The following is a 12,124-nucleotide window of genomic DNA, read 5'->3' as shown; positions in this document are numbered from 1 at the left end:
AGAGTTGGTTTGTGGTAGGCCTGCAATACCAGGCGATCAGAGATCTCAGTGCCTACCAATCATCTGGGGATTTCTAAATGCAAAGTAGTTTCTTGAATGGCAGCAAGAATGGCTGCTAACAAATATACACCCCTTACTTCAAAGACACGGCTTACCTGAAACGTTGCTCTCCCACCATTCTCCTCTGCAGTTAAACAGCGGAGATATAGTGAATAACGTAGTAAGCTTTTTAAAATATTCAAAATTGATGTCCCAAGCAACGTTATATGATATGACATATTTAACTCTTTAATTATTTCCACCCAGTTTCATCAACAACAACTCTATGGATTGAAGCGTTTAGAGACTAGTGAGTCTAAGTTGTTGGCCATGACATCTTTTTTTATTTTACATATTTATTTGATCTGTAGTTAATATGAACTTCGTTAAACAGCAATACTGTGATGAATGCAGTCTAAAATCTGGTGAGATTTTATTTTTATTTTTTTTTTACAATAAATAAAATACTAAAGGCTGAAAGTGGTAGAAATGATAAGAGAGCTGACGCTAAATTATAGCATGTAAAAGGATTTACAAAATAACAAAAAATACTATTTGACCAATGCAGTTTGTCTGTATTCACACAGGAGAGAAGCAGAAGCTTATTCAGCCATCATCTTTAAAAGACCCCAAGCTTGAAAAGCTAAAGGAGGTAAGAGATTAATTCCTGTATCCTACATATAGACCTCTGTCTCCTATTCAACGTTTACTGTAACATCAATGCTGGTCCTGGTCCAAGTGAATCCTGAGTGGGCTGGAGATAAATGCTATACAGGAAATACATTACAGAGCCTGCATGTATGTGTGCAGCGAAGAGCATGAATAATGTCTGATGCGGGGAGAGTGGTGGAAGGATCAGTGAAAATTTAATGAACATAATTAACAGAGGTGATGGGAGACAGATCAGTGAGTCGTGGCAAGGAGTTGGCAGAGTCTGCTGGATCTGACTTTAAAACACATTTCGACTGGAAAAGATGGGAGCACAAGTGCTTCATGCAAGTGGCAATGAATGAATAAATGAATAAATAACTCAATAAGCCTGATATGTCTCATATGTAGAGTTAGGAGGACAAACAAATAAAACATTGGTTATTTTGGGAGCGTATTTGTCATCATTTCCATCTGCGTCAGGATAATATTATCTCGGAAAATTGATAATGAATTAAAAAAAATAGGTTTCATGCTGTTTTTTTTGTAACAAGAAAATGAACAGGTTTGATGTATCTGACTGTGCTATGAATTATGTCTTGGTAGGCATTGGTTTGTTGGATCAATAGCACTTTGAAACTGGAGCACATAGTGGTTCAGAGTCTGGAGGAGGATCTGTATGATGGACTTGTGCTTAATCACTTGCTGTGTGAGTAAATACACATTTATCGCCTTATTTCCGCCTAATCAGTATTTACATTTGAAGATGAGAACCAACAAATGTTTACCCTTGTAGTTCAGATGAAAGCTGTCATTTCTAATATCCAAAACGCAGTCCTTGCCAGTAAAACCTTACAGATGATAATTTTATGATTTCCACAGCCACGTTGGCTGGTGTGCACTTGTCGGTGGAGGAGATGGCACTGACCAGCACGGCTCAGATCCACAAGCTGGAAGTGGTCCTGAAGGAGTTGGACAAGAGACTGGGCCTCCAGGACAGCAGCCAGATCAAGTGGAACGTCAAACGTGAGTCATGCAGCTGACTGGGCTTCAGCACCGAAGCAACAAGTGAACAAATGTTCTGTTCTTCTGGCAATGACTTCGGATTACAGCAGGATTTGGTGCTAGCTCAAGGGTGCCATGTTAGCCTACACCAACTGTGAGGGATTTTGGTGGAGATAAAATTTACTGACATTATGGGGTTCAGTTTTACTCAACTGTCAGGGGATTCTTTTTTCTGGTGCTGGGTTATGGAAGCAAAGAAGCACCACAATAATAATTTAAATGTTATAAGCATCTGAACGCCAAACTGTGAAATTCAAGTGTTTGGATTTTCACCCATCTGAACTTTTCCTTCATGAATCACATGACAGAAAGGAAGGAAGTCTGATCGATTCCATTCAGGCTCGAGAGCTTGTCCTTGGTGGCCTGGATGTCCAAATTGAGCATCTTGACTATTTTTTGGTTAAATTTAGATTTTATTAAAACTCTGATTTTGTTTCTAGGTTGATTTGCTGACACTTGCAGTTAAGTGCATTTACAACAAACACTCATTGAGCAGCTAATTCGACAGAAAAACAAAAGAAAGAGCAGCTGGAGAATCTGTTTACAGTGCAACCAAACAAACAGTTGTTTTTGATGAAGAAGTCAGTCAATAATCAGCCTTATTCCATCATATCATGAGCAACCACGATCTGATTTGATGTTATGCACGATACAAGTAGTTTTCCACACAACAGCAGGGTGCAGTTAAGTTGGTTACCTTGCTGAGAAACTGGACATGTGCAGCCTGTTGTCTACTTGTTCCATTAGTACCTGCAATAAAAAAGAAAAGAAAAAAAAGAATGGGGCATAAATTAAGAGTGTGCCCACTTCTCAAGGCACCACTACACCACGGGAGGAAGGGTAACTACAGAATGTATACATATATATAAAGGCTGTTGCTGAACAAACATAAATAGGGTTTGATTTCATGGAAATCACAAGGATTATAAATGAATAAATAAAAGTATTCAGTAGTAATTAGGTTTTCATTTGTTAATAAGATTCTGATCCTTTTGGCCTTTCTTTGTTGATTTACTGGGAGGTGGTGAGTTCTGTTACTGTATATCAAAGAAAGTTGTATTTTTTTCTGTGTTTTGTTTCCTGCTGCTCGCCTGTCAGTCATCCACAACAAAGACCTTCTGGCCACTATTCATCTGCTGGTTGCCATGGTGAGATGTTTCCAGCCTGAACTGGATTTGCCACCAAATGTGAAGGTTGAAGTTGTAGTTGTGGAAGTGAGTTTCATCTTGAGCTTCAGCACCTTTTTTTCTGTCTTGAGCACACCTTGTGGAATTGCTACTCAATTTTGGTTTACTTTAATTTTCATCCAGGTCAGCAGAAGTGGAATCAAATCAGATGTACAGACGGAGGTCCTAACATTGGAAAGGTGAGCAGATTTCTGCCCTTTGTAATTCTGTTGATGTGAGAAAAACACAGCGTTCACCTCATATTGGCTTCGTCTTTTTCAACAGAAATGCAGGCTCAGAGTCCCTCAGCAATACTGAAGGTGAGTAAAGAGCAGTCGGGGGTTGAGCCGATTTGACATCTTGAATGTCATCGAAGCAGCATTACAGCCTACGGTGACTTTAACACACTTTTCTGTTCTGTCTGGTTACCCCAGGGGAAGAACCCATCGAGCAACTGCTGAAGCTTGAGGCTCACAAGGTCAACACGGTGAAGCAGGTATAACAGGGAGAGGAAGAGAAGTGCTGAGGTAGTTTAAGCAGTTAACTCTCTCATCTCCGCTTGCAGTGAGACAGCAAAGTAACACTTGTGGCCTTAACTTAAAAACCTGTAAGCAAGATGAATTTACAGTTTACTATATGCCTGATTTTAGTATGGATCAAATAGATATCTAGTATCTGGTATTTTGTAGTACTTGTGAATGGATCAAAGTATTCTAACAAATTATCATTTTTAAGCAGGATTGGAAGTAAAAATCAGTTTTTATATATTGATATTTTTTTTAGTAATCATGATTAATCGTTTGATGTATAGCATGTCATGACATAGTTAAAAATGCCCTTCACATGTTTCTAAAGCTCAAGGGGATGCCGTCATATTGCTTTTTGTTTGACCAACAGTCCATAATGTAATGATGATTAATTTATTAGTGGCTTCAACAATTCATTATCAAAATAGTTGCCAGTTAAAGGTCCAGTGTGTAGGACTAAATGTCATCTAGTAGTGTAGTTGCAGATTGCGACTCCCCCAGGCTTCTGTAGAAACATGGCGATATAACATGGCGGACTCTGTAGAAGAGGACCAGCTCCCACTGTAGCTAAAATGACTTATTCTAAGGTAACGAAAACACAACCATTCCTCTATTCAGGTGATTATAAACTAATGAAAACATAGTCATGCATATTATATTCCATTTCTGCCAATAATCCTCCTAAATGTTACGTACTGAACCTTTAATTTTCTGTTGATTGAGAAATCAATGAATCAACAAATTGTTTCAGCTCTAATTTCAAGCAGGGCTGCTACTAATTATTATAAGCTGATATCATTTGATTCATAATTACGCAGAGCCCAAGGTGAAATCTGCATTACAACAGTCCAAACCCCAAAATATTCACTTTACAAAGATGTACAACACTGAGCAATTGTTCTTGATTAAGACATAAACAGTTAACTGACTATGAAAATTGTTCAATCATCTAATTAATTCACTTAGCTCACTCAGCTATTCACTCTGACCTTTTTATACTTTAAAAAAAAACAAAGCAAGACAACACGGCAACACAAGACAGATGCGTACATATGCAAATATATATAAATATGCACATAAATACATACATATACATATATATCCACACAAAACCTGCAATCATAGTATCTTTTTGGCCCTCGAGGGCAGTGGAACTAAGAATGCAACACTGATGTATTCACCTTTTAAGTTTCTTCCAAGAGCAACGCAATCATATAGTTGGAGTTGTGCCACCTGATGAAGCACAATATTCACTTTCTTTTAGCTCTGTTTTTTGTTTAACAAGTCTTGAGGGAGCCTTTCTGGCTGCCCCCTTGTTCTGACTAAATAATGTCCAACCATGCAGGTAACAAGAGAGCACATGGGGACTCCCTGCAAGCATTTATTTTTATTTTCTTTATTATAATTCTTCTGACTCTATAAACTAAAGCTTTTGTCAGGTTTTGATGAAGAATGAAACACATGTAATACCATAATATGCCAACTAAATAAAGCCAGTGTGTATTTCAAACTGCCTGAACTTAGTTTTTCTATTTTCAGGCGATCTTACACTTTGTCAACCAGAATATGTCAACCATGGGTCTACAGGTGGCTGATATGGACAAACAGGTAGGAAAAACACAATAACAATAGCTGAACACTGCTTTGGAGCACTGGCTGACTCTCCTGAGTAACTGATTACTCCTTCAGAGATTGTATCACCTTTCTTGGATGGTCTCCAATGTGTTGTGTGTTTTCCGTCTAGTTTTCTGACGGTGTGATTCTGCTGCTGCTGATCGGGCAGTTGGAAGGCTTCTTCATCCCTCTCTGTGACTTCAACCTGACCCCTGTCAATCCCTCTGAGATGGTACGGTATGGATTCAATATGGATTCCTGACACATTAGAAAGGGAAGAGCTTCCTTAGAGAGGTGATCAGTTAACATTGGACAGAGACACAACACCTAACTTTAGTAGTATGTATCATCACCATCATTGTTCTGCCTCTAGATGCTCACAGATGATGTGGGTTTCATTTGCAACATACTATTCATTAAATAATCAATTGGTCAAAAGAGAAACGACCAATTTCAATTAGAATTAATTTAATTTCTGACTGATATTTTATGAAAGTGTAGATATATCTCACTCACTGCATTATTCTAATTCAAAAGTACTAATAGCATAATACACTTTTTTTTCATTTCTAATTTGATCTTATCTAATTTCCCTCAAGAGCACAGTAGATAATGGGCTCCAGTACAGAAACCTGATCCAAAACTCTGTCTATTACAATATATTATATGATAAAATTAATATTTTACAATTCCCATAATAAAAGTAGATGCATAATTACTACTATGTCATTGCTCACTTATAATGATATCTTTGATCTGACTTTACTTGAAGCAATGAGTCTATGAAAAAGATATGACTCTTTTATCACAGATATGACTTTATGAATAACTTGCTATATAAAGACACTGTGACACTACATATTAGACTTTTTTGATATAATAAAAACTAAAAAGTTTCTGGTGATAAACACATATATTAAAATAAAATTAGATTATGTCTCTCAAAGCTTTATAATGTGTTTATAACGTCTGTGTGATGATTTATAATTCCACAATATGGCCTACATATGATATTTAATTATTATAAAATCATCGAAACTCAACAAATATACAAAATTGAACTGAATGATAAGCAGCTCATTTTATCCATTAAAGGACAAGAAATCAACAGTTTGGCAAATATGTGGGGGTTTTTTTACACATTTTCTTCCCAAGAGTAGGTGAGAAGATTGACTTTTATGACAGTGGTATCAATCTCCTCTTGGCAAAACAGAAAATAAAATGGAACCAAAGCCCAACATTTTCAAGGCTTAGTGAAAAGTAACACTTAAAACACAAAAAATGGTAACACTTAAAATGTATTTGCTGTCTTTCATCACCTCTATTGCCATATCTCTGTTTTTTGGTTAACTTTTAACTTTTTTATTGAAACAGTTCACAGGTTGCTCATACTACTGCCATATCTACTGTCTTAGTTTGAAATCCTGACACTTCTAAAACAAGTTAAAACTAACTCATCATTTAACTAAATTACAGTTTATATTTCATTTTAGTATAATAAATATATAATAATAAGTATGATAAATAGTTATTATAGTTATTATATAGGCCTACCAATAACCAATAACCACAGCAAGCATAATATATCACCACACATATGAAGGTATTACTAAAAGTGTTACCAAAAGAAATATACTGTAAATATAAAATATATAATTATTTATATTCTAATTTGTTTGTCTGGATTTTGTGTTTGACATTTGTGTTTCTTCGACATCTAGCTTCACAATGTGACCTTGGCCTTGGACCTCCTTAATGACACAGGCCTTCAAGTGTCCAGTGTGGAACCACAAGGTGAGGAAATACACACTGTTCACACAATAATACACACCCTGCCTTGTCGACAACAGATCTGACTCAAATTAAAATGCCAGGCACAGAATATGATAAAAAAAAAAAAAAACAGAAAATAATTGGAACAGAAAAAAAAAAAAATATATCCTGGAGCTCCAAGACAGCAATGTCAAACTAATTCAGATGATATCCTCTATCACGAGCATTCATCTGTATGACAGGGAAACGCCAAAATCTGTTTGTATGTGAGGCGGGGAGGGGGATTGCTCCGGTAGTTTGAGTTAATCTCAACTGCTCGGTGGAGTGTGGGTTTGACAGTGTTTTGGAGGGAAAAATGGAATTGCTTGCGGAATATGAATGAGTGCGACTTGTGTCTCTCCGAGTATCACTGCAGATGATTGGCTCAGTCCAGGGTCATCATCATTCATTTAGAGTGGAGCAGTGAGGGAGACGGTCTCAAGGGGACGATGTCACTGTGGTGCCCGCTGATAGACACGCCGCTGTGGCTATATCTACTGTTTGAATGTGTGTGTGTGTGTGTGTGTGTGTGTGTGTTTGTCTGTGTTTGTCTGTGTGTGTGTGTTTGTGTGTGTGTGTGTGTGTGTGTGTGTGTCTGTGTGTTTGTCTGTGTGTGTGTCTGTGTGTGTGTGTGTGTGTGTGTTTGTCTGGAGGAAGATATGTAATCTGTATTCATGAGCACTGCTAGTGTATACCACCCAGTTATCAGACAGACAGAAATATACTGATTGTATCTGTGCAGTAAAATTTTGTGTTTGTCAGTTTCAACTTGCATCTGTTATCAAATTTCCAACTGTAAAATCACAAGTTCACATTTTGTGGTATAAACTTATAAGTCTGAACGTTCATCTATAATCATACAAAAGTATGAGCATTACATTATTAGCAGATTTTCCACTTGGCATTGTATGTACAGTCTGGAAAGTTTCTGGAAAGTTTTTTCCAAACTTGTTTTATAATATAGTTTTGTGGTATACTGTCCGTTTGTACATTTGGTGAATCAGAAGTCTATTTAAGATAAAAATCACTACATAAACAGTAAAAGGCTACCAATATAACAAAGTAAACAGGATTTGCCTGAAAAATACTTTTTACCATGGAAGATATTTATTGATTTAACATCAAATCCACTCAAGTAGTGAATTTTACAACATGAACTGATGTCGAACTCAGTCTGCTGAAGCCCCATAATAACTTCAAATAAACTTTGAATGTATTCTTGTACAGAACAAGGGATGTGGATTTTGTCCCCCACCATTTGCATTTAATTCGCATTTGTAAAAGATATTTTATTGGCCAGCATGAACAGTAGGAGCGATCTATTTCATTGTACAGACATACAGTTATGTTAAAATGTTCTTCTAACTTCAACCATTTAGGGAAGGCTCTTTCCTGTTTCAAGTCAATTCATTTATAAAGCACAAAAAAAAATTAACCAAAATGCTTTACAGAGAAAAGCAATTTAAATTCAAAATACAATTGAATAACTAAAATAAACTAGGAGTAACTAGTCAAAGGATCTGAGGACTCTGGATGTAGAATAGAGACTGAAGAGTCCATGCAGTGTTTTGAAAAAACAAGTGAGGTCCATAAAAAAATTTTTTCTCCAGATTATTGTGAAAGAACTTGACCAGTCTGCACAGAGTCCTGCGTGCAACCTAATCTAACAGCTTTGGGATGAACTGCAACGCCAGCTGTGTGCCAGGCTTTATCTCCAAGCATCAGTGCCCAACTGAATGGGAGCAAATCCCTGCAGCCAGGTTCCAAAAATCAAAGGCTTAGAAAGCTGTTATAGCAGCATATTAAGGCCTGTGGATTTGGAATGAAATCTTCAGCGATCACATATGGGTGTAAATGTTTGGGTGTCTACTTTTGGCCATGTAGAGTAAATCGATCAATAAAGAGAAGAGTGAAATAGAGTGACTGAGTCAGTGAGTTACCGGCTTGTCTCAGTGTGTGAATCAATCAGTTGCAAATGGATCTACTTCACTTCCCCGCAGATGCATTATTGACAAAATGCTCTGTATTCTTCCTGAGCTTCAATCTCCCTTTCACAATCACTAAAACTTCCCCACAATATTGCCTGGCAGCCATATAGCCAGTAATTGTAAAGTAAATCCTCAACACGCTAACTGTTAATGTAAGGACCAGCACAATTAATCTAAGCCAGGAGCAAATGGCTAATTTAATTCACTTTTAGTGTCTTTTTAATTACCGGCATAATTGCTGTGATGGAATGAGGAATCCCAGCACTCAAGGTCTAAAACTGGAGCGTGCTGCGTGCATTAATTAGGTTAGCGAGTGGTTGAGTCGATCTTTATGTCACATTCATTCAGTTAGTGCATCTCACAACAAAGAGCAATTTTGCTGGGATCTCATCTAACCAAGGACGTATTGATTACATCTCCATCTAATGTTGTTTTTTTTTATCCTCCTGATCTATGACCTGTTAGGATGGATTGTGAGAATAGTTATAATCTAATGTTGGTAAAAGCATCCTTATGTTTTCACTGCCTCATTGCCTTGGTAGATGCTGATGGTGCATACTTACTAAATGTTTCCTGTGGCTCATGTGACAGATATTGTCTCTCAGGACATCGCTGCCACCTTGAAGGTCCTGTACGCCCTGTTCAAGAAGCACAAAGGGAAAAAATGAGAGACAAGAGAAGAGGAAGTCATCAACCAGAAATACAAAGAGCGGAAGAGAGGTGGAGTGTTTGGTCAGCTTGTGGTTTCTTTGGTCTCTAAACTGTTGCAAATGCAAACGTACATGTAATTATTTCAAGGGGGACGTTTGACTGTTTATAGGCATTTCTCTGATGCTCTCATGCTAGTGTAAAATAAGTGCAAGAAGCTTAAATAATGTTAATGAGTCACGCATGATCAAGGATAGCCCTTTCTAAGATCAGCATTTATGACATAAATGAAATGAAATAAACTTATTTTAATTAAAGTTATTTAGTGGTGTTGGAACCAATATGGGTGTTTTTTTGGTTTCTTTTTGAAATAGCGGTTTATATTGTTTGGGTGCTAGTATGCCATGCCTTAGGGGAGCAGTGACATGTTGGTGATGGGTCACGTCACACAATCCAGTAATAAATATCCACAGGGGGGTGGTTTAATAGGTCTTACTTAAAATGGCACAATATAGACTATTAAATGACACAAAACAATAGGATAAAATCTAAATAATGCACAAGCACCAACACAAGAAAGAAGAAAACCACATTCTGCAGTCTACAAACAGCAAGACAAGAGAAGCAAGTGACAAAGGATAACTAAGTTATGCGTGTGGTGTTTCATTCACCACTGTGGGTATTGGTATTGGGCCAATTAGTAAGTCCCCTATGTATGCCTTCATGGTCTGTTGTTGTCAGTGTAAGGACAATAAGGGCTGGAGTATACTCTATCAGAGGTAGGTCGCATGGCGTGTTGTTAAAAAATGCCTTTTCTGAACAGCCATGCTCGAAGTCCAGGGTCAAAAGCCAGTCAGAGTCATCGAGAGAGGGCAGACTCGATGTCTTTTAAAAGTGGGAATAATGGCGCACATTTTCACAGTCTCTCCTGGGAGACATTCATAGTGTTGCACTCGGTTTTTCACATGGAAAGTGAGAATGGAAAAAGAGAGTTCAAACCCTGGCTCCTTTCTCACCTCCGCACAGCTGACCAATCACTGTGTGAAGTGGGTGTGAATTTGAATGAAGCTATTCGACCATCCAACAAGCACTTCTGATAGAGTATACTAGCCCCTTAAAACCACCTTTTGTTTTCCTTTCACATATTTTAAATTTGGTTTGCATTCAGTCAAAATGCATGTGGTGTAGATGTTCGCGTAGCCAAGTGTTATTTCCTAGTAATCGCTTCCTCTCTTCCCCTCTCCATATTTGCTCTTCAGTCTGACACTGCTCGAACATTGTACTTTTCATTCCTGCTATAGAAAAACCATCGTCCTTGACTGCCACTCAGACAATAAACAATGTGAATTTCTGTCTCAGCTTCTTGTGTGTGTTCCCACTGACAGCCTGTGACCTCCTCTCTGTGAATGCAATTGTCGTTTCTCAGAAAAATTGTGGGATTTTTTTTTTTGCTATTGAATTGTTCTGAACTGAATGTCACACACATGTAGAGAGGTTGCAGCAGGCAGCGATAGAGGGAGGCACAGAGAATGAGACACAGACAATAGATGTGATTCCATCAAAGCATATTTTGCTAATTATGAGTAGAAATAAAAGTTGACTAGAACTCGGATAGAATGTCCACTTAAATTATCCTCTGTGTCGCAAAGAGGGGTAATTTCTCTGCTGAAAAAGACATTTATGCAAACCATTAATCCCTTTTTTTCATCAGCAAGTTCCTTAGTGTTAAATAATAATATCTCTTTACCAGTGCTGCCTCTCTGGATTAGTTTTGTGGATGTAGTTTGTGTATTAGCAAATTACAGAGTGAATGTCTTTGTTTTTGTCTCGAGGTTAAAGTATGAAATATAGGGAACATGAAACGGTACACCATTCACTGTTACACTTTTTTATTCTACCAGTTATCTTGCAGATGTGTTTGTTGACATTCAGGAAGCCAATTTATTCGTTTCCACCAAGGTGATGGAAAATACTCTAAATTCACATTTTATTTCCCCTGACATTTCAAAAAATATTTGCTTGGCAGCCAGATGGAAATGTAGCTACTGTATAGAGCGAGGGACAAGCAGAGACAGAGATAGAAAGAGACACTGAGGTGTGTGTTGCTCTTGTTCATAATTTAAATTGGCCATTTCAGCGGACTGTTAAAGTATTATGAAATAAAAATGGCTTTTTGGTTTGTTTTCCAATATACAGACCATGAACTCCTCAACTAGGTAGTTTGTTGAAAATTAAATTGCACATTGCTTTATGAAGGGCAGTATCCATTGTAGTACCTGGTCAAACCATGAATGAACAGAGCTGCAATAAGCATTTTAAGGCTTCTCAAATACAAACTGTAAGGTTATTTCATGGTTACACATAAGTCATATAGGTTTGCTCTAACATTAGGTGGTCCATATAAACATTTGGCACTGTCTTTCTGAATAAACCAATGTTGAGCTTGACATCAAGTTGTATGTGAATGTGAATTTAAATATGTTATGATGAAATTGTTTATATTTACTGAATGTTTGTCAGGAGGGTTTTGACCTTGGGTACAGTCTGTGTCAAGGTTGCTTGGATATGCTTTCAGGGTATAAATTGTATTTTTGGTGAAATAAATTGTTAAAACCTT

General features: G+C 37.4%; 1 protein-coding gene and 1 long non-coding RNA gene across 3 annotated transcripts in view; one reads left to right on the top strand and one right to left on the bottom strand.

Moving 5' to 3' along the window:
- The window catches only part of parvg (parvin, gamma), a 13,501-nt gene extending 1,377 nt beyond the window's left edge, over positions 1-12,124 (top strand). The window contains exons 3-13 of one of the 2 annotated variants that reach the window (XM_051381600.1): positions 627-691; positions 1,294-1,396; positions 1,570-1,713; positions 2,851-2,966; positions 3,063-3,118; positions 3,204-3,238; positions 3,353-3,414; positions 4,985-5,053; positions 5,190-5,291; positions 6,781-6,853; positions 9,402-12,124. In XM_051381600.1, coding sequence (XP_051237560.1) covers positions 627-691; positions 1,294-1,396; positions 1,570-1,713; positions 2,851-2,966; positions 3,063-3,118; positions 3,204-3,238; positions 3,353-3,414; positions 4,985-5,053; positions 5,190-5,291; positions 6,781-6,853; positions 9,402-9,619 — 1,043 coding nt within the window. In that variant the 3' untranslated portion in view covers positions 9,620-12,124. The remainder of the gene's footprint in view (positions 1-626; positions 692-1,293; positions 1,397-1,569; positions 1,714-2,850; positions 2,967-3,062; positions 3,119-3,203; positions 3,239-3,352; positions 3,415-4,984; positions 5,054-5,189; positions 5,292-6,780; positions 6,854-9,401) is intronic. The other variant, XM_051381601.1, reaches the window with a different exon arrangement.
- LOC127352866 (uncharacterized) lies at positions 2,414-9,500 on the bottom strand. Its single transcript, XR_007881202.1, has 3 exons — positions 9,423-9,500; positions 5,147-5,317; positions 2,414-2,502 (listed from the first exon to the last, which is right to left on the bottom strand). It is a non-coding gene; the product is annotated as an uncharacterized LOC127352866 (long non-coding RNA).

The sequence above is a fragment of the Dicentrarchus labrax genome, unplaced genomic scaffold, assembly GCF_905237075.1.
Source record: "Dicentrarchus labrax unplaced genomic scaffold, dlabrax2021, whole genome shotgun sequence".
Classification (NCBI taxonomy): Eukaryota; Metazoa; Chordata; class Actinopteri; family Moronidae; genus Dicentrarchus; species Dicentrarchus labrax.
This window is presented reverse-complemented; position numbering and strand designations above follow the sequence as displayed.